The sequence below is a fragment of the Xiphophorus couchianus genome, chromosome 13 (assembly GCF_001444195.1).
Source record: "Xiphophorus couchianus chromosome 13, X_couchianus-1.0, whole genome shotgun sequence".
In the NCBI taxonomy this organism is placed as follows: domain Eukaryota; kingdom Metazoa; phylum Chordata; class Actinopteri; order Cyprinodontiformes; family Poeciliidae; genus Xiphophorus; species Xiphophorus couchianus.
In genome coordinates this window covers 17,032,036-17,058,927 of record NC_040240.1, presented here as the reverse complement: position 1 = coordinate 17,058,927, position 26,892 = coordinate 17,032,036, and the positions used below count along the sequence as shown (strand labels likewise).

General features: G+C 38.0%; 1 protein-coding gene across 7 annotated transcripts in view; it reads right to left on the bottom strand.

Annotated features, from left to right (window-relative positions):
• The window catches only part of rbms3 (RNA binding motif, single stranded interacting protein), a 324,043-nt gene that overhangs the window by 190,223 nt on the left and 106,928 nt on the right, over nt 1–26,892 (bottom strand). For 5 of the 7 annotated variants that reach the window (XM_028035462.1, XM_028035464.1, XM_028035459.1 and 2 more), the window contains one exon: nt 4,146–4,303. In XM_028035462.1, the coding sequence (XP_027891263.1) occupies nt 4,146–4,303 (158 nt within the window). The remainder of the gene's footprint in view (nt 1–4,145; nt 4,304–26,892) is intronic. The other 2 variants (XM_028035463.1, XM_028035466.1) reach the window with 1 other exon arrangement.

The following is a 26,892-nucleotide window of genomic DNA, read 5'->3' as shown; positions in this document are numbered from 1 at the left end:
TCCACCCTAATAGGGTCCTGGGGTGGGGTCATAGCCTTAGATCCGGTCACTAACAACAAAAGGTCTTCTAAAGTTTACTTTACACCAAAGTGATTCAAGGGCGTGTTGGGTTTGATGGTTGGGTTGAATATGTTGGCTGCAACCCTCAGTTGGTGTTGGACTTACGGGTTGGCCCAATGCCTCAACATAGCTGGTAAGGCTAAAGAAAAAGACAACAACGGCTGTTTTAGCCATTGCTTTTTCTCTCCTATATTCATCCAGTCATCCAGCCAGGCAGGCAAGTGGGAAGACCTCTCACGAACTGTGTGTTCAGCCAACTATTCCCACCCCGTTTCTTTGGCCTCCCTGCTGCAGTCATATATCAGGCTGATGGTTGGTGAAGAACTCTTCATCCAGCCAGATGAATAAAGCAGAGATTAAGTACCCACCCAAATTCATTTAATAACTCATCTAACAGCTTGCGGCATGTAACCTTAACCACTGTCGAAAGGCTGGTTTTCTTTAGTGTTTAATTTTACTCCCACGGACAACAGAGACATTAAAGGAAAAGTGATTCTAAAAAATGCTGGCATTAATAAAAAATAATGGCACATCCAGATGTTTTTATAGGCAAATTGTTGTTGCATTGAAGCAAGGTTCAGTTAGAAGTGTGTAACAACGGTAATGAAAGAAAACTAAAATAGACTGTAAGGAATGACATGCCCATTAAAAATAAAGAACACCTTTACCCTCCATCACGCTCTGAAAGAACACAATACAAAACCACACAATTCATTCACCATTATTTATTAAATGATCTAAAATGATTTTTAAATATATTTTGGCAGTTTATGTGAGCTACTTCATCTTTTAAGGTCACGTGATAATTTAATTGTGCCAGTATGTATCATACTGATATGTTTCAGCAAATGTAAATATCCTGAACAAGTATATTAATTTTAGATAGTTCAATTAAAATATTACACTATATAAGCAATGGCTCAGGCTTTTTGCTCCATGCCATAGGTAAGGTAGTCTCTGGTTTAAAAGTGCCTTAATCCAAGGAATGTTATCGTTGTAGCCCACATCCTGGATACCTTTGTAGCTCTTGAGGCACCAACTATTGAGTGAGTCCACAATCCTCTTAAGCCCGTGAGTTTTATTTTTTGTTACTTTTGCACATTGTTCTATCAGTTTTTCTTTTCTATTTTCATTAAATATCCATTAAAACTATTAGAAACTAGTCTCAGACATCTTTAGCAATGGCCTTTAAACTTCCTAGTAGAGCATCTGGTAGACAACTCTCAAGTAGCAGATTTTCCCCTGATTTTGTTCGACATAACATTTCCAAAGTAAAAAATATATATATATTGAATTCATACAAACCTTTTAAGAAACTGAAATTTGAGGGGTTTTGATGTATAAAAAGTAATATTTATCAAAATGAATTAAATAGACGGGTCAAACATGGGTCAATGGCTCAAGTCAAACAGGCAAAGAATTTTGTTCAATGTGTTTACAGAGCTTATTCGCATTTACACTTTCAAAATATCATATTTTTCCAAACTCAAGTAAATACAAATTTGTTATTTTTGACATTCACAGCAGTGACCAGGCTTCAAATGTGTAAAGATAAATTGAGAGGTCCACAGCCTCTAAATAAACAAGAAAATATGAAACTATGGAAGATAAGCTATCTGCTATTTCTGTTACACTTTTGAATTTTATGAACAAATATGAGATATGGTAAGACTGTGGTAAAGATTGCTTGAAGTGAATTTAACAGAATTTTGGCAATAAAATTTCTGTTCCACAGAGCAAGGTTACAAGCACAGTAACAGAAAAAAATCTTCCAGAATTTTGGCAACTTTATTTTATTGTAATTTGCGGCGTCAAATCAGCAGCTACAATATGGCTTCTTGTCAAGAATGTAGCAGTTTGGCAGCAGTTGGTTTGATTTTCACATAGGGGTGAACCAGGATGCAAGCGCTGCTTGCGTGTGACAAAGCAGCCATAAGCCACAGAAATAATGAAAGAAATTGTCTGAGGAAGCTTACCAGCCCTTGCTTATGATTATGAAAATTACCTAAGCCTGCTAACAAGATTAAAATAATTTTCTTTATCCTTAAAATAAAGCTGCCATATTTAGTGAGAGTTTATGTTTAACATTCAGTCTCCCTGGGAGAGCTGCCAGGGTTGGGAGCCATGAGAGGAGGAGCTTTGTGTTGAGAAGTGCCAGGGCATCTGGGAAGAAAAAAAAAAGCTGAAGGGAACCCAGGGAGCTGGTTTCTGCAGAACAGTTGAATGACCTTTTCTAAAATGCTGCCACCCGCCTGCCACTGAAACACAGTCTGGCTAATTAAAGTTTCAGTGGCATTGAATTTTCACTAGCATAGCAAACCTCAGGCAACCTTGGGGGCTCAAAGAGGGAAAGATGGGTGACATAAGACAAGAAGATGAGCAAGAATCCAGGAAACAGCTGAACAGGAGGACAGCCACTAGAGGACAGCATGCCAAATCCAAGCAGGAAAAGACAAAACCCTTTTGCTTTCCATAATATGGAGAGAGAAAAAAAACATTAAAATGCAAATCCACAATCCCAGAGTATTTTACATAAGCTCTGATGGGTTTTGACCTTTCAAACTGTAGTGCTCAAAATGTTTAAGATCATATAGAATTAGAAATCAAACTGAAACTGCCCAACTGTGTACAACTAGGGGAGAATGCATTTAGAAAGGCCTAAACCAGAGATATCCAATGTCAAAACTCTGAGTGCTTTTCCAAATCCTATTGGGCTGCCTCTCAAGCTAATGGAATCTTGATGGTGAGTTTCAAGAATAAATGCATGACTTATGACACGACTACCGGGAGCATTACCCAATATAGTGGACGGCATGTTCCCGTTTCCAAAACATCATTGAATAATTGGCCACGTTTGACCAGGACATTTCTGGAAAAATGGCCAAGAAAAGGTTATGCAACCAGACAGATTCACTCATAGCCGGCATTTCACAATCTGCTGGCCTTGTCTGCATTAATGATCTTGACCTCCTTTTCACCATGTTGGGAGCGAAAAGGACTTAATAAAGCTGAACAAAGCTGCTTGTGTGTGCGTGTGAGACTTTGTGTGTTTCAGAGACAGAGATACAGAGGAAAGGAAGGCCCATGTGACTGTGTGTTACAGCTTGATGAGGGCTTGGTCTGTGATTCCTGGGGGATGTGGTCCAATCTAGGCTTTATTAGGCCCCACTGAGCTGTGTGCAGGGAGGTTTGTGTGTGTCTTCTCTATTGAGAACATTCGCCTGAGCATTCTAAGTACTTCTTTGTGTGGAACTTTAAAATGTACTCAGTTGGCAGCAGCTTAATAGTGCGTGCAAGGTATGGACCTTTTTCATGTTACAGTCTGCTCATAAGAGGAGAACTGCTTAGTTTAATAACACCATTTGTATATACCGAGTACTACTGGTAATTTATTTCATGCATAAAAGCAAACATGTACACACTGAAAAAAAAAACATTTCCAAAATAAAGGACTGTTTAGAAATTATTTTTAAAAAGCCAGTAATTAAAAAAGTAAACATGGCCCAGTATTAAATGGAGAGCTATGCAATTGAAGATACAAGTACATTTTAAATTTAATCCAAGCAAAGCATGATAAAAGTAGCAAAATTATACAAGTAAAGTTAGAGAGTGGCACTCAATAGACATGAAACCTTGAGTCAAACTGAGAACAAATGCTGTGGAGTAAAAAATATAAGAGTCCAAACCAATTAAATAATGTGAGAAAGTCTTCAACCTCTTCTGGGCTGACTGACATCTGGGTAGCAAAAGGCAACCACCATCCCTAACCTAATGATCAGATTTTTCACATCAATCAGTGAAATATTTCTGTTAATAATTTTTAAGTATATATGAAATTTATTAACCAATGTACTACTGAATTTTTATGCCAATCCTAATTGACTGGGATCAATATCTTTGGAAGAGAAAAATCCTTAACAGGACCTCTCTACCTGTCACATCACCTTCTGAAATGATAGCACAGTAAATGCAAGCATACATTTTTTTTGGGCAGGCATTATCCAACATGAAGCTGATTACATCTGCGATGCAGCCATTTGCGAATGTGAATTTGGCATTAAGGTTTGACGTCTTTGTGTACTTACGGTTGGCAGAGCTTGATAAGGTCCTGGTCGGTGGTTCCAGGTGGCAGACCGCGAATATACAGGTTGGTCTTACTGAGCTGCTCCGCCCCTCCCTGGCTGCAGCTGTTGGTGCTGGGGCTGGGAGGAGCCATGGGATGAGGGGGTGGAGCATAGGGCTGCTGGAAGAAACACAAGGAGAAAACAATGATTTACTACAAACTGCTAAAATATATTTTCAGTAAAACCATTATGTGAGAAGAGAAAAAGTTAAAGACACCAAGATGAGGTGGAACAATGTTTCAGGAGGGAGTTAAAAATGTGTGAAACCGAATAAAAAAAAAATACAGCTTTTGAAGAAACAGCAAGCACTACAAATTCGGCATCACAACAATTAAAAGACAAGACATTTTAGGGCAGCTGTGAGACAGAAAAGAGATTAAATCACTGTTGCTAAGAGATAAAAACACAACAGCACGTAATAAATACAAATTTTAATAACGTCCCTTTAATCAGAAATAGGAAAAAATTGCTTTCCACAATAACAGTGTTCCAAAAAGGGCTTTCAGGAGAGATCATGAATGCAGCATATGATTTTCGCTTTCCAGTTCACTTCATTATGTTTTAAGTAAACAGTTCAGTGAGGAGACTCTCACAAATTAGACTTCATATGGCTTCCAGCAGATTATAAACAGTTTTAAATGATGGCAAGATCCTGCTCTCTACTAAAATTGCCAGAACCAATTTCATTACACTGTGAAACAATTTTCACCTCTGAGGGTGTGAGATCCTGATGCAATAATCCACTGCAGTATATTTTATAACCATCTGCATATGAATGTCTTTTTCAGTGTAATCCTCAGCTCACAAAACTTATTCAAAATTTGTTTCCACCTTTGTTTTTCCTACTCGACTTTTCCCCATCGCTGGCTTCTTTAATTTGCTTGTTGTTCTGCTTGTGTAGATTTATGGTACAGGAGTCAGGGCCCCCTGTTCACAGACCATTTATATCTCTATTGCAGGGACACTGCACATAATGACAGTGAGGGAGAGCTAAAGCCCCGTGGGTAAGAAAGGAGGGAGAGGGAAAAAGAACGGGAAAAACAAGGAAAAAGAAAAAGACTATGTGAGATGCAAAAAAAAAAGAAGAAAAAAAGAAATAAAATTCTGATGAATGAAGCAGAGAAGAAAATGGCCAGGAAGAGAGGGAGACATAACAAAATACCACCAACAGCTCTAGTTAACCAGGTTAACCCTCATCCTCCCAGGGGAGGACCTTAAAACCTTAAACCATATTGTGAAAGCACACACACTCAATCTAACACACACACACGCACCCACACCATTAGCCCTCCGATTTGCACCACACGTTAACAGCGACTGTTGGAGCATGGCTGATTTGATGCGCTATTTTAAGCGTGTGTGCCATGCCAGCGTGTCTACTCCCACTTCTCAGACAAAAAGCCGGGGTCCCTGGAGCGTGAAGAGGGAGCCACGTCCATCAATGGATGGCCAATTACCACGCTGAGCTAAATGGAACTGATGGGCAGCCACTCTCTGTGCCATGCTAACATACACACACTGTATGCTGGAATACAATCATAGACTGATAAGAACACACACAGCGCAAGAACACAAAAAGAGCTTTCTCGATACAGGTGCAAGAACAGCCACCTAAAACATATTACTAACAACCCAAGACTTTTTCCAGTTCAAATCCAAATCATATGATCTAAGATAATCTAAAGATAACGGCACAGAAGACAATTTAATAGCCCCTTCACACTCATGTATGAAGATATCTGGTTCCAAGTAAGTTCCCTTTCTTTCCATATGATCTATCTTAGCATATATCATTTGATATTTTTCACATGTACAAAAATTCTGTAGCCTACTGCAAGACACAGTGGCAGCATATACAACACATATACCCCACCACTACATTATTTACAGTGAATATTTATTAATTTTATTCAAATAAAAAGAAAACCATAATTAAGTCATATAATGCCATATAAGCTGTGTAGAAACTCTGTCTGCCCTGATGAAGATTAACTCACCTCAGTTGAATTCTTGTATTGAAAGACATGACAGTGTAATTTAAATAATAATTATTTGACCACTTTAGGTACTTGAGGCACTGAGGACTCAAGGACTGGCATGAGATCATTACGTTTAGAAAAAAGAAATGTCATGAAGGAATGGAAAAAAATCTTCAATTAAATGCCTTCTGTCTTGTTTTCTGGACATAGTTGGACAAGCAACTATGTCCTAGTTCTTTCTACTAGGAGAAAGAACAAAATTAAGCAACATTTATTCATGGTCTCATGCTGTGGCAGCTGTGCATAGGAATTTTAATCTCTTGAATGCTCTATTGAGTTATTTCCACCTTCTTAGAGTTCCTTGAACTTTCACAGCTGCAGTTCAAGCCTTGACTTTGAGGTTTTTACCTTTGTCTCCCTACTCTCAGCTCTTCATTTTACTTTGTCCAAATTCGCTGTGGCCTAATTTACTCACAGAGTGTTGTAAATGTCATCTCTCTGTATAGACAGTTGCTGTAGGAGCTGTGCATTAATGTAAAAGCTCCTTCCTTTTATTCAGGCTTTTGTGAAGTTCTTCAGTGATCCACACAGCTCTCTTCCTCTTCTTCTTAAGCTCCAGGCTTGGCTTGAATTTTACTCTTTGGAATTCATGTGTCCCACCCTATCGATTTACTTTCATTTTTTAAGGTCAGAAGCTGAAATCTTACACAATGAGGCATGGAGGGTCAAAATGAGCCCATTACTTACAGTCCTAGGCGAAGAGGCACAGAGTGAGGTTATCCAAGGGAAAAAGAATAAAGGCTGGAAAAGTGCTCTGGGATGAGGAATGGGGCGCCTAAGGTGGGCGCAAAAGGTCTCAAGAGAGTGAATGTTTCTGAATGGCTGAAAACTAATAGTGACTAATAACCATCTCCTGTTTTCATGTTATGTTTTAAAAAAACAAAAAAGACTTTTCAAATTAATATGCTTATGTTAGAAGAACCTTCTGCAGTCAGTTTTAGAGGCATAAGAGAAATTTAGTGGGCACACAGGTCATTGCCAAATAATTCAGCCATTTTAAAAATCACTTGTCTGCGGGGTGTTTTGCTGCCACCCTGGAGGTTAATAACCAAGCTTGTTTCCCTTCCTGGACATTTTAATGACTGCAGTTTGCCCTCAACCTGTCAGCCTAAAAGATTCCCAAATATACAATAAATACTGGACTCATGTCAGAGTGATGAGGACTGAACACAGCAGTTATAGTATATTTCCACAAGGAGGGGAGGGAGATGAAGGTCGGGTCGTGGTAGGAGGGAGGGAGGCAGAAAGTTAAAAAGAGCCTGATGGGAAGACTTGAAAAGAGAAACAGAGAAGAGTGGGAGAAAAGCTGGTCATGACACTTGGAAAAAAACTCCAGGTGGTAAATGAGAAAACCTCCATTCTGCCGCCTCTCTACCCAGCTGTGACATGCCGCTACGCAGACTTACTGGGGATTTCAATTTGCTGCACTGTATTTTAGACAGGCAAAATGGTTTACACAGGCCCAATTTACCGAGCCAGTCGTGCAGGGGGGTTCACAGCCTGTGTGACATGCCAGGGAATGTTTATGAGTGTATTAAGTGAGGGTGATAAATCTAGCGTGCGTTGCAAACGCTGAGGGCACATAGCGTTGCAATGTATATCCACACATCCACACAAGGACAACACCCATTTCTTTAACAGAGCTAGCCTTCTTTGTTACTGAAAGTAGGGATGCCATTTAAAACAGCCTGAACCTAACATGTGTTCCATCATATTAATATAATAGAAGATTTTTAACACTTAATAAAATAAATCAATAAAAATATTCCATTTTATTTCTAACAGTTTGCATATTTTGTTTTGTTCCCAAACGTTTTACATCTCCAGCTTTCTGAGGCAACTTTGAATGGTTCAGCTACAATGGCCAAAGCAGTTTTATAGCGCTTCGAATCATTTGGATACAAGAATAAAATCTTGTTGCTGGCTGAACACAAGCAGTTGTCTGCCAACTGGAGTTAAATCTCAGCTTCCCCACCCCACATGTCGGTGTTGTTAAGCAAGAGTCTGAATCCTATGATAGCTTTAATTTACTGACGTGTGAATTTAAGTGGGTGAATGTAGCTGGAAGTGCAGTGAGAGATCAATAACACAAAAAATGTGTAAATGAAGCACATTTACCATTCTCTTGAGAACAGACTCCTATTTGACCTAATCTTGAAAAAAAACAACATAACACATAATAAAAATCTAACACCAGTTTGTGGGCTTACTTGGAAAAATTTTAATGCAGAATGGCTCTGCACCCGTTATAAGTCTTTTTTTTTTCTTGCTATATACATTTTTTTGGCTCAAAATACTACAATGCAGAAAATTACAATGCAGTTTTGAAGCCTTACAGTTTTTGATGGGGATAAGGATAACATTTGCTGATACAATGCATGCAGAATATGAGGAAAATAGTGTGAATTCAGATGGAGGCTGGGCAGTTTAAAACTATCATTACTGTTGTCTCCCTCTAACGTTCATCACCTAGATAAAAAGCAGAAATATTTACAGCTGCAAGAACAAATGCAGCATGAACAAAAATTGGCAAATGACTTGTTTTTATTTCTAACTGACTCCACTGCAACATCTCCGAATCCAGCTGGATGTACTTAAAAGTGATGAATGATGCTGTTACTTAAACCGATTCCTTGCTGCTGGGGGCATCTAGAAATGTAAAAAGTGTTGCACCATCTTGAGTGATGTTTAATATCCTAAGATCTAAAGCAGGGATTTGAAACTTCAGGGGGGGGGCAATGTTCTGCTAGTTTAAGAACATCTGAATGAAATATTGACTACATGCTAAGGAGGTCATTCAGACATTTTATTCAGGTGTGTTAGACCAAAGATGCATTGAGAAGTCCAGGACATTGACTAGTAGTAATTTGACTTGCTAGTCCAGCACATCCCACTGTTGCTCCGTTGAATTGAAATTAAAGGCCCTTTCAACACTTCAAATTTCTTCTTGTACTTCTCCAACTCTTCATGAATTATTTGTGCCTCAGGGTAGAGTGCATTATCCAGCTAAAAAAGCCCCAGTCATAATCAAATATTGTTTCCATGAACAAATGTATGAATTTTGCATAACTGGTTAGCAAAGTTTTTTATGTCAAAGTAGCAACTTCTTTAGATAAATAAAATAAACCTTCATCAAACCAGTCAACTTCTTCCTATAGCCTACTCCTCCAATTTGGATGGTATGCCTTGTTGATGCCCTTAAAGATAGACAGGGGCTAGCATGGCCATTTTGATTGATTTGCAGCTATGTAGTCTTTTAAATACCTAGCTGTAATGCACTGTATATTATGAGCTATTATGAGTAAAAACATAATAGCTCATAATAGCTATATTTTTCAGCAATTTCAGATGGAGTTCTCAAGTCTGGAAACAGAGAGTTTTCTTTCTTTGTACCTGCGTCATTGAGCTGATGGTAGACACAACCTCTATTACTGGGTCACCACTGTTCCTTCCTTGGACCTCTTTTGATAGATATTGATCTCTGCAGATATCCCACATGAGCTGCAGGTTTGAACATGCTTTAACCCAATCACCTAGCCATCACAAATTGGACATTGTCAAACAAGTTCAATGTCTTGTTCCTAACAGATGAAGGACATTGTTTCATTGCTGCCTAGCATATGTCCCTTACCAACAGGTGCCACAAAACAGGTGTGATCACAGTTATTCACATATGAGAGGCCATATGTTTTTATTCATCTTTGTTTCTATATGCAACTCTGATTGGGTCACTAAATCTCATTTAATAAGAGATTTGCTTAAGCCAATCTGTGTAGTTTTAGGGAATATGATTAGTGCAACAGAACATAGAACATAGTGTAAATGTGATTTTAGAAAAGCTACCTTTATACACAGCCAAGTCCTGTAAGGTAAGGAATGATTCAGTCATAAAATATTGCATTTTAATTGCACATTATTTGGAACATTTGGAGATAATCTAAGACAGGGGCTGCAAACAGAGTAAAAAAAATAACAGATCAAAAAAAGGAAGTTGCAACAGTAATACATAGAAAATAAAGGTTAATTTTAAGCAAGTTTTTTTTGTTTTCAATAAATGGAAAAAAAATAAACAAAAAGAGCAACAAGGTGAAAAACAAAAAGGAAATTCCAGAGTATAAAAGATAAATATAAACATTTTCAATTTACTTTAGCATGATTTGTTGAACTGTTCAATAGCTGTTAGAAACAAGAAGATGTCATATTCTGGTGTGAGGAATTAGTACCTTTATAAATCAGTCAGTTGTTTCAGTAACTGGGATCAAAGCATTTTTGTCTGTTTTACATCATTTTCCTCCTCTGTGTTTCCCTGCAGTGCAGGGCAGAGCTGAATGAGGTGGTTGCACACCAATGTAGTAATTGGGCCTGATTTATAGGAGGCCAGAGGAGCTAACTCAACACTGGAACTGGGCCAGACAAGGCCATACTGTCAATATCATCAGTAAGCCAGCACAACCCTGCCCAAGCCTGCACACGGTCATGACACCGCTATTTCAGGTCGCCAGGCAGACACACGCACACACACACGCCCACCCGTCTGTTCCTGTGTTAAAATGCGTTTCCTGTTCTGTGCATTTCTGCTCAGTCCAGTCAGACACTGCTGTAAAAAAAATTACACCCAGTCTCTTAAAAATGAAGGAAAAAAGCCTCCCAACTCATTCTCCATTAATTCATGCTGGCAAAGTCTCTGCAAAGACTCTTAGAGGCAAGCATGCTCCCAGAGGCATCCCTTCCAAACTGCCAGAACCAACAGTTTGCTCGGCGGTCGGCTGCATTCACAGCAGCCTTTAAGCATGGAAGGAACACAAATCCCCCATCCATCCTGGATTGCTGCTTCTAAACCTTTAGCTCAAAAACATGTGCTTTAAAAACCATGACTGAATCTCAATGCTCAAAGAAGAGCAAGGGACGCTGGAAACCCGCCTGTCCTCTTTCTTTACTCGTTCAATGTGTGTCCATGCTCCTCTTGGTAAAGCATAGCCAGAGGAGTGAATAGCAAATCATCCCCAATTCACCTGGGAATGCAGCACTGCTGATCCTACAGCCAAATGCATCTTAGCAGAAGAGATTGTTAGCTCTCTGTATGTGGGGGGCATGAGGAGACGAAAGAAAAAAAAAGATGTTTAAGACAGATATATATTTAACAGGCATTAACTGTCAGAGTTAAATCGAAGGTCTAAGAGACAGAAGAGGGAGAGAAAGGACAAGCTATAAAAAACAAACGTTACACGTACAGGTTAATGTATCTGAAGTCAAGCAGACTGTCTGACACAACAAACTGGTTGGCTAACAATGATAAAAACTACAACAAATATAACTATAGGTTTATCCACTCTATCGTTAAAATTGTTAAAGATCTCTTTCATCGAACCATTTTCTCTTCTTATGTACTCTCTGTTCACGCTTTGTTTCAACAGCTTCCACTTTCATGTGTCATAATACAGAAACATCGCCTTCAAATTCAGCCCATGACTTTTAGTTGTGTGAAAAACAACTCAGATTTTATGGAGTATTGCTCACTTTTTCCTTTTGCTTTTTCATACCAAAGATTTTTAGGTATGAAAACTAGCAGTCTTTTGTACCAACACTGTTTATTCATACCTCTTACCAGGAACATTACATCCTTTAACACCTGAAGATGAACATATTCTTAAAATAATTTAAGATATGTGGTTATGCGTTTTCAACAAACAATGTCAACCAGCAGGAAGTCGCTCTTTTATTTCGGTTTGACCAAGAGTTATAATCCCTCATATTTCATAAGCCAACATGAGTCTCACACCAACCCTAAATGCCACTCTTTGCTACAGTTATCCAATTTTATCCTGTGAGCTACAAACATCTGCTATTAAGGAATTACTGGAGTCTTTCTAAATTTGAAAAGCAGCTATACGATACGGGCCTTCATGCCTTTTTATTAATATCACTATTGCCTTAAAGCAAGAAGGTCCTGGGTTAAAATCCCCACCTGGGATCTTTTTTGCATGGAGTTTGCACATTTTCCAAGTGCATGCTTGGGATCCCTATTTAAACGGTTAGGTTAAACGGAAATAAGAAATATAATTTAAGTGAAATTTTGTCATGGTCAACAAACTGAATACACTACTTATAAAACAAAAAATAATAATTCCTCAAAATTACTGGTTTAAATAATTCTGGTTGTAGTCTAACTTTTTGTTGTTGTTTTTTAAATTCTGTTGTAAATTTTTATATTTTTTCCCTTATGATAAATATGAAATGCACATCACTTTTACTTATCAGGTTGGTTGGCAACAATGTCCTCAAACACAACCTAAAAATGGAGCTGGACTGCACACACCAGTCCTCCAGCAACCCTTCACTTGGTTCTCTGTGGACATTAAGAGTCAGCCAATGTTTAGGTGACATAACTGGGGCTTAAGTGTGTTTGTGCTGCGCAGATTATGACGGCTTGGCTGGAAGTACAGTGACCGCCGCCGAGGAATCTGTAAGAGAAAGCACTGAGAGAGCCGTGGGCAGAGACAAAGTGAAACTCTATGGACATAAATATTTGGGCTGATTTGTCATCATTATAGCCAGCTGGGTCTGTTTGCAAGCTTTGCAGTGTGGGAGTGGAGACTGCAGGATGACTGCAATGAAGGAGTGGGTAGATAGAGATGCTCATTTAAAGGCAAGGCAACCAAGAGAGGGACATATTAGGAAACCAAATGCGCTAAATCTGTTCACCAACTGAATCCATTTGGTTGTATCCTCTCCCCAAAATAGATTTTTTTATATTTATAAAAAACTTGCTATGGAGTCACTAGCATGGATCTTGAGAATTTATTTAGATTTAGAGGTAAACCTAGCAAATGCATGCACTGAATTGCAGAAATTTAATGCAGGATTATTTCACAGTAACTTTAGTTCATGCAACTGTACTTATTTGCAAAAATATTATTTTATTTGCAAAATAATTAAAGAAAAAATAGATCAGAGAAATATTATACATAACTTTTCAGAAACAGCGTTGAGCCAATGCTGATAAAAAATTTAAATAAATGGGTAAAATATAGCTAGTTAAATCCTGACATCCGCTTTTACCGGCAGAAGATTAACTACATTTTAAACACTTGAATATTTCCCATTTTATTTTAGTTTCACATAATAGAAGGATGAGCAACATTTTCCTGAGGGGTCAGCATTTCTGTTTGACCACTTGCCCTGTGTTAAGAAATCTTTTGTGAATTTACATCAGTTGCCAGTAGTTTGCAGCATAAGCAGTGGCATACTAGTGCAATTAAGTGGCATATATAAAAATATACCATCAAAATCAATATGTTGAACAAAAAAGCTTTTGAATATCTGTGATCTATAGTGCACACCATATATTCAAAAGCTAAACAATATTTGCCATCTCTGATTAGAAACTGAAAATGTGTAGGGTACTTTGAATAAATATGACAACGTGAGAAAGTTGGAGCAATTATAATGTTTGAAAGTTATTCTAACTGGAGACCACTGTGTAACTATAGCTCTGGACCCAGAAGAGCGAAAGTGGAAAGTTCAGTTTCAATTGAAAATGAAAAAGCAAAAACAAACCCAAAAGCAGTCACTAAGCCCCAACCCTATTCTTCGCCACTAATTGGGCACATTCTTCAGGAGTCAGTTATGTTTTTCACAGGAAGTTTAAGTACAAACACGGGACTGTGTGGAAGAGGTGGTGGAGGAGGAGGACATTGTGTAGATGTTTTTCATTGAAACAAATGCCTGGCAGTGCAGGAACACACATCGGTTGGCACCCTGCCCTGAAACGCAGAGACTTCGCTCGCATCCTGAAAAACAGAAGAACAGCCCATATAACAGAAACTAAGCTCAGTCTGTCTTTACTTCCCACCTTTAAACGTGCATCTACTCTGGAATATATTATTCTCTCATGCTACAGTAGCGCTAGGTGTGCATGTCTTTGTCTGACATCCAGGGCCAATTGCTTGACAAATTGCCAGATTTTGAATGAACAACTATAGATAGCAGAATGTCAGGCAGATAGAGGGAGACAGGAGACAGATTGATATCGAAGACGCTTAGCCATTTGTCATGTTATTCTGCAGACAAACAAATTTAGGTCCACTCTTCCAGAAGGTCAACTTTGCTCAAATTCATAAATAAGCCTGTAATTGACAGAGAAGGTGCAGAGAGGCTGAAAGTTCCCTAACAGCTTGGTGCATGAGTTACTGCCCGACACTGACCTCAGACCTGCATGTGTGTTTGACTGTGTGCCAGCAGCCATAAGTTAAAGGAACTTTGTAATGTTTGCATAACTGAATGATGCCAACACTGTTCTGACTAAAACTACGTAATATATGCACAGACTTGTGAAAAAGGCAGTGAAGCACAATACAGTATAAACATCCATAGGTCTGTGCATGCCAGCTAAGACAACAAAAGGCTAAAGCAATAAGGTTATAAATCCTTAAGAGATCTTCCCCCCCAGATGTTTGGTGTTGAATTTTCTTTAAAAAGCCTTCCTTATCAGTAAGGGTAATCAAAGAAGAGAGACTAATCTGACAGAGAGATTGAACAAGGGAGAACGGCAGATAAGTATGTGAATAATCCAAATTTACCTTGTTCAAGAAACATATTTCCAGGTCAGGACTAGATTTGCTAATTTGTGAGTTATATATTTGTGAGATATATTTTTTAGATTTTTAGTTTCTTACATCATGGGCATGTAATAAGATGATGAAACTAGGATAAAATGTATGTCAATAGTGAACTATAGAAGATCAGAATCACAATTTTCACATAGGGTTTCCCCATCAGGCTAAAATAAACTGGGATTCATTAAAACATAGCCAGCAAACTCTGCCGTCATCATTACACAAAGTTTCTAGATTAAATTTGTTTTAGAAAAACAATCAAATAAGGAAACGTAATGGTTCAGTGTTTTTTTGTTTTGTTTATATATATATAGCCACTTCAGCATAGTACAGGGTGAAGCTGGACTTATTAGAAAACCTTTTACACCGTTTCATAATCCAGTCAAGATATGGAAAAAACTCAATGCAACAATTTTATGGAATATATGCTAGTCCAATATACTTTAGCCATTTGGGTTTCTCCTTGAGCCATTAATATATCTGACAAGTATGTGCAATGTATATAAAGTAAAGTTAAGATCCATACACAGTCACAAGACTGAGCCCATATCTTTATAGTTTTTGAATATTTAGTTCATTTAAAATGCAGGGTTTTTTTTGTTTCTGTATTTTTTTTGTTAAAGTGTGCAATGTCACTTTTATCCTCCAGAGGAATGTAATCACTGAAGCTTCTCTGAAAGTTGCCAGACTAAATACTGGCACAAAAAACCAACCAATGTTGTGACAGGAAGCCTTGAGACAGCCATAACAAATCAGCAAGAGAGCAAAGAATGATTGGATTGAGGTGGTTTATAAAGTTATTTTATGACATACATCTGAAAAAGCCATCCGGAGAGTCCACACAGGGATCTTAACCAACCTGTCTGAGTTCCTGTTTCATCCCTGCCAGAAATATCAGGTGTGTAACAAGAAGCAGAAAGAAAGCCGCTACACCAACTTAGAATTTAAAAGCCCACATCTGTAATGGTCATTTACTCCACAATTTTTTATTTTATTACTCTGGCAAATTTTAAACACGTGGGAAAAGTTAAATGAAGCACAGGAACTGAAGTTTGCTTTAAAAAAAAATTACATTACAACTGAAAAATATTACAGTGCATTAAGAAAAGCAAAATGGCTCTGAAATGGTGCCACTATTTAATTGCAAGACGGGCTGTAAATGAGATTTTGATGGATGTGAACTTCCAGATGAGTTTCACAAAAGGTCATGGCGGCAGCAGGCAATCAAGGCGAAGAGAATGCTTTTGCTTTTGTTAAACAAAGAAAACCATAGCGAGGAAAAGAATGTACATGCAAATCTGGCATAGTTAAACCTATTTTGCAATCAACAACCTGAACAGCATATCCAAAAGAGAGACTTAGTACTGGTTTAGTGTAAAAAAAAAATGTTGCTTCAGTAAACCCTTTTTGCTGGCAGGAGGACATAAAAATGTTTTGTGTGACTAATTTAATTTTGCTATGATGTCCCCTTTCAACTTTTACTTCTGGTTTCATTTTTGATATACCAAACACTGTAGGAAAAGCTGTTCTTCACACAATACTATTGTAACATTTAACACCATAGAAAATGTGCTGTAGTTGATCAACATCCCAAAGGTTTTGTGAGTTTAGTCTTGTGTCTATCAAAATTTGAATACCTCAAGAAACCATCAATCAAGTCCAATCTCTAAATACTTCACATTTAACCCACGGGATCTAAAGGAACTGCTGGTAACAGCTGACTGCAGCCAGCAGAAAAAGAAACAACATTGTTTGTGCTTGCACAGTTCAGATAAACTTTTCCTACTTTGTCAGAAGTATTTATAATTGCATTCAGTCATTTAACAGATGCTTTTAACCGAAGCAGTTTGTAACTGCTTCGGTTAAAAGTCTTGTAGGAAACCCTAATGTAAGTATTTACTGAATTAAACTGAAGCACTAAGAGCAAGTTTGGCATGTTAGTGTGATAAATGTATTGAGTGAGGAGGGTTTCTCAGAAAAGATGAGTCTTTATTTCATTCTTCATGGTGCAAAGCAGTAGCGTCCAATCCCAGTTCTTGAGAGCCATGTGTTCAGTATATTTTAGATTTCTCCAGAGTTTCATACATTTTAACACCCGGGTTATTCCCTGGCCTTGTAAGAACGTAATAGCATGTACCTGTACTTATTACTTATATGCCGCTATATCATCTACTTATCAATGTTTATGGTGCTTTACGCTCTGCTTTGTTACCTGAAAACCAGTTTTTATTTGTGCAGGCTGGGAACATGTTTCCTATTCTCATTTGACAAGTTTATGTGAATTTAAATCTGAATTTGGCTTCAACATTACATCATGCAATAAATTTTTTTTATCATAGACCAGCTTTCTATCCCAAGTCTTGTATTTTGACATTGGATAAAGAAAACTCCTGACAGCCTAAGTGTTTTGTTTTATACATACGTACACCAGACACTAAACTATTCTCACTACTAAACTCTGTGAACTTCCATTCCCCTCCCCTTTTTTCCTCCCTAACCTTCCATAACAGAACTCATCCCTTTCTAGTCTTCCCTCTATCCTCTATTCACCTTTCCCAATCCGTATAGTCAGCTCCTATCTATCTCTAAATCCATCCCAATCCTCATCTGGCTGCTCGTCCTCCATTTCTCCTTTGTGCTTTCTTCTCTGAATCTCTCCTAACCCCTTTTCTTCTCCCAGTCTAAACGTCATTGGGGAGTTGTTACATAGTGTTGAGAAGAGTTTAGTAGGGCAAAGAATACGCTGTGCCAGATCTCGCACTGTGTGTTAAGCAAGTATCCCCCCCTTCAAGGAATAACAGCATTACTCAACAGAAAATAACCTGTATCCGCCCGCCTCCTTGGGCCGATGTGTGCGTACTGCAAAGCTGCTGTCAGCAGCCGGCATCGGGACTACACAGGGGATTGTTTTACTCAAGTTCAATCAGAGAACAATACCGCATTGTGAAATATTTGGAACTGACATCTAACATTCTGCCTTTGCAGCCACCTGGAAATGTCACAAAATCAGAAAAGGAATATTGGAAAAAGTGTGGTCTTTATATCAGAGAGGAGTAAAATTGTTTATTTTTATGATTTATTTTTCTTGAACTATTAGGTTATTGTTTCCCCCCACAAACAGATGTTTTCTCTATTTTTACTGGTTTGGCATAAGAGAATGATGCTTGAGTTAGAGACCTTTTAGAAGCATCTCTTTGAGTGATTTATAGGACAAGAGACAGCCTCTTTGGGGCTGGCCATCCTGGTCTGTCAGTTACATGACTTACTGGAAACCCAAGTGTTTTCCTGCTCTCACAAGCAGAGTTCAATCAGAGTGGGTGTGCAGCTTTATCCAAAAAATGTCACAATTGCGTGATAAATAAAGTGAGTACTGTTGGGCAGCCAGCTAGAGCGAGCGACTTAAAAAAATACGATGCAAAGTAGAAAGAGAGAGAAGAAGCAGAGAGGGAAAAAAGATGAATTGGGAAGCAGACGACTGCCAAAGAAGAAGAGATGCAGTGTCTGAGTCGCTCGGACCTTGATAGTGTGATTTATTCATGAGATAAGTCACCATGTCTGAGGAGTAGGTGAGTGTAATGGTGTAATGTTTCCACGTATCCTGACTGCTTGCCTCAGTGACTCTGGTCTGCTGTGTCCTTGCCAGGCTGCTGGAAGAGTTTAATGCATGCAACACTTGGACACGGCAATGGATCACAGCCAGTACACATAAACACAGGCCATCTGGGTTAAAACAAACCCAACTCTGACGCAATCAGTCCATTTGGATCTTCAAAGGTAACTGAAGTTATGACTTATTTCCACTTCATGGTAGGATGAGAAAGAAAAAAAGCCAAAGTTTATAGCACATTCATATATTTATCAGTCTAGTTCAGGCTCGGAAAAACTGTTTTGCGTAAATGGAAGTTTCTACCCCAATTAGACTGCATTAATTCATATAACTTATAGGTTGTCCAATTCAGCTTCACACTCCAAGGCAGATGGAAGTACATTTCTGGAAAACATGTAAAATTGTCAAGTATTAGCCTACTTGCTGGATGCAAATTTTTACATAAAAACAAGAATTATAAATCTTTTCAAGTGCTGACAAACGTTTAGGATAACCCCTCACAAAGATTTATTCACCCTATTTTCAGCAAGAGGGAATCTGCTGGTCCCTCTTGTGAAAGTGTGAAAGTGTGAAGTGGTCCTCTACCATTTCACACTTTTGCAGTTTTGGTTGTTTTATTTCTGACTTTTTGGTTGTGAAATACAAGATTTTTCAGAACAATAAAGTCTCAAGTTATACTTGCCTCCGGAACATTTTTTACTTGCTTTGACAACTAATGATTTCATGCATTTTCCTATTTATTTGGCCATAATCTTCTAGAAAATGTAGTTAGAAAGGTGGTTGCTGAGTACTTGATCCCAGAAGGATCACAGCCTTTTTAATAATACTTTTTATAAATTCTGACCTGCTTTTTGTACGTTTTCACTGGTATTTTGGTGATGATTTCCCTCTCTTTGAGGAGTAACTCCTTGTACAGATTCTCTATTGAAGCGTTTCCCAATTCCGGTCCTCAGGCCCCCCTGCTCTGCATGTTTTAGATGTGCCTCTATTCCAGAGCAGCTGATTCAAATGATTGCATGACCATCAAGTGCTACAGAAACCTGTTGATCACCCATATATTCAATCCAGGTGTGTAGCAGAAGGGAAACACCTAAAACATGCAGGGCAGGGAGGCCTGAGGACCGGAATTGGGAAACGCTGCTCTATTGCATTCCTGTCAGCATCCTGATTGGAGCACTTGCAAAGCATTAAGACCACTTTCAGATTGCAAAAATGTGCTTGTAAAATGCAAATCTTACTTTAAATTAAGGCGAGTCATTTGAGGAATTGTTTCAGCCCTACCTTAAATATAAATCTATCTGGGGTATAAAAATTGTTGGGCTTTATTGTTATAACAGCCCTTTGAATGGTTGGTAGATAAGTTCACACTATTAGCATAAAAGCCTGAGTAATACTGAAAAGTCCAGTTTATCTTTTTATAGATGCACAAGTAAGATTGCATTTCATTGGTTTATTTTCTAATCACATAGCTCATGTTTTTCACTAAATCCTCCATTGCAAAAATGGTCTCAATTGATTTCTAACAACTGACGAAACCATTACAGATCTTTTCTAATATCAGATGTTCTGATATAGATTTTAATTTTACACAAATATTTGGTGGTCTGGTTTATTGTATTTTCTAAGCCCTGCATTTACCAAGTCGTAAAAACTTTTTATGAGATGATGGCAGTATTGTTTGGATGTGCAGTTTTCTTGTTTTATCCTTAATGTGAGGTACTATAGCATCTCAGAAAAAAGAACTTGTTCCATTATACAAAGGCACAGATTAGCACATGAACAGCAGCAAGCGGTCCCCTAAATATCCAATACAGAAGTATCACTGTGAGACTGAATATGAAGAGGCTTGCCAGATTCTGTGGATGGGCAATTACCATCACAATGAAACTCATGTCGTTTTTATTATCATCTTTTTCCAATTATTTTTGACCAGCAAATTGGAGGTGGGAGAGGCTCAGCCTGCCACACACAAAGCACTTGACATGGCTGAACAGAACCTTTGTGGTTTTTGGTCAAGAAAGAATTTTCTGGATATGCTGAAATAATTACAGGAACCTTGATGTCCCACAAGAGACTTTACTTATTTTGCTACAGCTCCATCTGCTCAATCTTAGTTAATATCTCCCTGTGAGAGGGGTGAAGGTTTTTTTATAGTAACCTGCTCAGTTTTGTACAATTCTATAATTACATTAGGCACAAATAGAGATCTCATCAGAATAAAATGAGGCTATTTTAAGCAAACAGTTAAATATTATGTGTGAAAAATTAAAAAAAACAAGGTTGACAAAGTATAGTTTGATGTTGAGAGCTTGACAAGGGTAACTAAATGACTAAATGCATCTCTACAGTTAAGTCAGTGATGTTTAAGACTTCTATTTGAGGCTGCAGAGGAAAACAAAAAGAAAGCAAGTGGAAAAAAATATCACTTCCAAGACAAACTATGTTTGCTCCCAACAGCTAAAATTAGAATTTTAAAAAAAACTTATAAAAGTTTGATTACCGAGAAAATCTATTCTTATCTCCAGTTCTTATTACAAACTGAAGTGGGTTACATCATATTCATAATTTTACACTTTCCTTATCCTCACATCCTTCACATCCAATAAGCCCAAGGAGTAATACAATTTCAACTCATTGTTTGCATTAGAATTGCTTTTCCTGTGTTGTCAGTGATCAATCCATCTATCCATTCATCGCCACTAAATCAGGTGGTGATGGTAATATTCTCACAGTAGGGGAGGAGAACAGGAGAAAAACAGTAAGAAAGGCATAATGAAGGACATAATTTCTGCATCTTGTCTAGATTCAGGTCTGAGTCACATCAGCGTTAAACGACTTTGGCCTGGTGGTTTTTCAAAAATAACAGGGCAGGTAGGTGGTAAACATTGGCTCTAAAGCCATTCAAAGGGCACTTAAGCCATTTCAGTGACAAACAGGGGCATTGTTAATGTATATTCTCGAGCCAAGATTGAGTCAGCCATTTCTGAGTACAAGCGAAAAAAAGTGAGTAGGCTGTCGGGATCTCTATTTAAAGACATCTGAAAAAAGGCATTTTCTTCTGCCTTTGTTCCCCTGCAGCATAGCATTAAATAAGTAAATAGGAAAACACTTAAAAGCAGTACAATGTCAGAGTATCCATAGATCTCTTTCTTTTAAAAGTCCCTTTTCTCTGTGCTCTGTAGTTTTTCCACTTATCAATTCTAAGGGAGCAAAAAGTCAATCATAAACAGAATCAGTCTCTTATTTTGATTCAACTGAGACATATCTGACAATTCTGCAACCCTGAAGAGGGCACTAAGAAACTTGAAAGAACCCATAGTTGTTCATGCTACATAACACAATGATTGCTACATAAGAATTTCCACACAAAGCTGTTCCAATCCAGCAATTTATACGCTTACAGGGTTCACGATGAGGCTACAGTCGTGAAAACAAGCATTGCGTTCTCCAAAAACAGCAGACACATTAGCAGTTCTTAACTGGTGCCCTCCTTGGTTTATGTTTCAGGTGTTAGCTGGAGCCCTGAATTCAGAGTTAACAAGCCGGACTCCACCTGTGGCCCCTGTATATGGCTGTGAAGACCTTCCATGTCGACATTGGCTCAAGGTTCACAGCACCTCATTGCCTTAGCTACAACCGAGCAATAAATCTCACAAGAGGAATGATTTGGTTGACCTCGAGGGTAGCTGGTGTTGCAAGTTGCAATGTAATACCGTACATTATCCTACCCGTGTCTCAGTTTCTCTTTCTTCCTCCACTCCTCAAACCTTTCATGTGGCCTACTAAGAAATACTTTTATAAGATTTATAGATTCCAAACAATGGAAGACCACAAACAATTAGTAGGGTTCTGTTTTGCAAAGGTTATTTGTACTTTAATTATCCCGGTGTTAGCGCAGTGGAAAGACATCTCACGCTTTAATAAATGCAGCTTTGGTGCTCAGGTGGCTTGGCCCTGCTTCTTGGCCTCTGTCACTGCTCCTAGTCGATGGGTTGCTCTTAATAATTCATGGGCTGTAAGAATCGGCATTCCCTAATTGGTGGGCAGGCTTTCTCTCGCTGCGCTGCTCGAAAACAAAGCCAGAGAGCATTTCTTTTACAACTCAATTTTTCATTCCCAAGCAACCTGAAAAATATAACATGCATTCAAGGGTTTCAAATTAAAAGACTCCTCCAGAAATTCAACAAGCACACCTTCACGCACATCCGCTCATCCATGTGGGACTAAACGGAACGAAAAGTCAGGAATGACTTTTGCATGTTCTGTGACTGAAACATGGCTCCTCTGAACCAGACTATCTCTCCTCCTGCAAAAACTTTAGGCAAGAAGAAGTGTTACTGCTAGCTGAGGTAAAAAGGGCACCTTTAAAAGCGCATTCACGACGACAGTGATGCCACTGCATAATTCATTGACGTCTGTTCGGCAGTCAGCAATCACTGGATCAGGCTTTAGGGAATACATTTTGCATTGTATGCATTATGTAAATGTTTTATACATTTATTTATCAGTACATGATGGAGAAGTTGCTTTAGAAAAAAATAAGTTTGACACCACAATAAAAGGGAAAATTTAGCACTGACACCTGTTAGTATTTAAAGAAACCAGGCACAGTTGTTTGTATAACACTGAACTGGATGTACATCAAGAAATTCCTGCATGTACTTACTCTATGTATATTTCTCAACATTAACGTTGCATAAACATACAAAGACGTGCATACTGTTATTGTCTAGTACTGCCTTGACAACCCAAATTATTTAAAATTTCTCCGTATTTTCCATCATCCCATCGACCCCAATGAGAAAGAGGTGGGGTATATCCTACAAAAGTTATCAGCCTATAAAAGAGCAACACAAGATAAACAAATGTGCAAAAACACAACCAAACCAAAGGAGCATTGACACAAAGGTCATGTGTTTTGACTGTGAGAGGAAACACAGAGAATAACCCTATGACTTTCTTGGGTAACACTTCATTTGACGGGTTGTGAATAAGACAGTCATGACACCGTCATAAACATGACATAACACCTGTCATGAACATGAGTAAGTCTTCATGGATATTTATGGCTGTTGTCATAAAGTGTCATTCGGTAAATCATGACACTTTTAATACAAAGTTGACATTATTCAAAATGTCTTTGTTATGACAACTTGACAGAACTCATGATCTGACAAATTTGTTATAAAAGTATTACTGATTAAACTTTAGCTTTAATAACATAAAGCTACATAACTTTTAAAGTTTAATCAGTAATACTTTTATAACAAATTTATGTCAGATCATGATTTCTTGGTTAATGTCAAGTTGTCATAACAAAGACATTTTGAATAATGTCAACTTTGTATTAAAAGTGTCATGATTTACCGAATGACACTTTTTGACAACAGTCATAAATATTCATGAAGACTTACTCATGTTCATGACAGTGTTATGACAGTCTTATTCACAACCCGTCAAATAAAGTGTTACCCTTTCTTGATGGGAGGCAATAGTTTTAAAAAGTGAACTATTCTAGAGTATAATACAATATACTGTAGTGTCATAAATATGTACTCAGCTCTTCCTTTGGTAACAGAAGAAATGGGTAGCAAGTCTAAAAGCATCCGATGCAAATCATAATTCCACCACACATGTCAGAACAGGGAATTTTCCTGATCTGACATCAATATTGTGATGATTATTGTGGTTCTTTGTATTATGCATCTTTATTTAAAATTGATTATAATCGTGTATGTGTAAATGATTCCATGCTTTAACCTTCCAGTAATAAATACAAAGATGAATACAAAGAGTTTTATTCATTAATTCATCCCCAGTTTTTCTTTCTTTTTACTTCTACTGTCTGACTAATTAATTTTTAATTTTGAGTCATTAAATGGTATAGAACATGCAAGAGAGTTAACTCAGTGTTTTTAGCAATTAGAACAAAGACACTCAGCAGGTTGCTGATGCCTGATTGCAATCTTCAAGAGACTCACACAGAAATTCTCCAGCTTGCTTTTAATTGCATTGTGTTAGAGCTAGAAAAGACTCCCCGATTTTTGCAGGACACCCTCGACTTCCTGGTTAGGGTTAGAACAGCGAGGATTTCATTTTTAAACTGTCCTCATGAGATGCATTTTCAAAGATGGCATCAGACTAAAAATGACTTCAGTTAAATGTGATGAAATTTGATGTATTTATAAAATAGTTTTTCAAAGAAATCAACTGGTTTGTTCTAGGATGCCAAACTAACTCCAAAGTGATGAAGTTAAATTGCATAATTAAATTTTTTCCAGGTAAATTTTGGGCCCTAAAGCACAGAGAAATGGATGAGCATGAATGTAAAAACAAAAGACACACCTTCAGCTGATGCATCGCCCCTTGAAAGACTGCAGATGATCCACCGTCAAGCTCTTTGGAGAGCCTCCTGCCTTTTCATCCTCCTCTATCTCTGTGCCTCGCTTTTATTGAATTACAGAGGAGCAGTCTCACCCTGTGCTGCGTTTTAAATGGCACTAATGGATCTCAGTGTGGGGTGCTGTAGCTGCAGACAATTACCAATATACTATTTGTTTCTCTCTCCATTACGGGATGGGGAGAGAAACAAACAGCCATGGAGAAGCACTCCTTTGGATGACACGTTTAACAACTTCGAGATCAGGGCTGTGTAATTTTTGTTCTTCGATAAAATACCTTAACAATGTGGCTCATCTGTGTACATTGATTCCTCTCTCCCTGTTTTTAATTAGAGCAAGAGTAGGAGTAATCTAGATGACTTGCATGATAAAATTGTCCCTCTTTAGCCATGTTGGATATGTAATGAAAATTTAGGTATAATGCAGTAGCGTTGATTAAACTGTAACTCAGAGATTCAGAGTAGCCCATATTCAGCTTGATTAGCACTGGTTTTATGTTTGATGCTTCAGTCACTTCATTAACACTTGGAATTGATCTAATAAAACACAACCTGTCAGTTTGCATGGATTTATTTGATGTTGCAGATGGTGTGTTTCAGATAAATTAATTTAATTTCCATTGTACAGGCAGAACAAAGCTGATTGCCTATTCTCTTTCTATCAACTCAAAGAGCAGAGAGCAGGAAGAAGCTACCAATGTGATTAAACAAATGTTCTATTCCCACCTGCGAGCCATAAAACCCGACTAACCCCGGTCATCGCAGGTGAAAACAAAGCAAGTTTTATTAGCGGAATGATAGACACTTTGGGGGAGGCGGAGGGTGAAGTTATCAAACCAGACTGCTAAAACATGCAGCATATCCCTGTGAGGAGATTGGATTTCAAATGTAGGCTCAGGGCAGCACCACGTAGGTCACTCCACAATCTCCACGGGTCATAGCAAAGGCAGCGCTACAAGCTGGTTTGACGTTCTCCATTAACTCACCCTCAGTAACCCACAAAATAAACCTGAGCTTCTAAAGGGAGCAAAGTGGGAGAAAAAAAATAGCAAGGCGACTACTACACACAGTTACCCGGAATATTTTTGGTAAATCAGATTTAATAAATTGATTGAGATGAAAACGACTGGGGGAAAAAAAAAAGTAATGCTCCATTGATCTAGGAAGAACAGGAATAAAAATGAAGGCAAATTTATGGGTGAAACATCAATTCACACTCGAGGGAAAACTGCGTGGGCAGCATTTAATTTGCTTCAGGAAATTTAAGTAGGAATTACACGAGAATAAAGAAAATAAAAAATCTGCAGCATTCCCAGGCATTTCGTAGCTCTAAGTTTAAAGGGATATTTCAGAAATTTCAAAAGAAACACTTTAAAAATAAATATACTGTAATAAACTGGGATCGAACTGGAATTCACTTTGAACCTATACAACTAGACTGAATTGATTAAATATTTCTGTTAATCAGTTGGAGGGTTGTTTGTAAAGGGAGAATAAAAGGAGATTTAAAACAAACTATTTTAGGCTAAACTAATAAGGCTGTGTCTGCATCATGCTTCTGTTGTTGCTGTGTCAAATAATGAGTTTAGCTATAGGCTTGCAGGTACCTCAGAGATGAGCAGAGGAATAAACCAACAGCTTTTTGTATTTTGTCCTTTCTATCTTTTCTCTCAGACCACACAAGTAAAGTTAACTAACATGTTAGTACAGATATGATCAGCTCGGTTATTTTCATCACCATTAGCGATGATTTTGTCTATTGGTATGTTTAAACAAATGGGATTATTGTCAAACAGGGTTGTAGTGTTTTGAAAGGACTGTAATCTGTTTAAATGGATCATGGATCAAACTAATTTAGCCTTGCAGCAATTAAAACTGGAGAATGTATGAAAGAGAGCCGGTGTTGCAAATGAATTGACTCAGATTAACGGCACCTTATGGAAGAAAAGAGAAACTGTAGTCATGTAATTGCTAATCGGAGCATAACTTCACAATCAGTCATTTCAAACTATATTTTCATAAAATCGATGAAGAAACAAGAACTAGA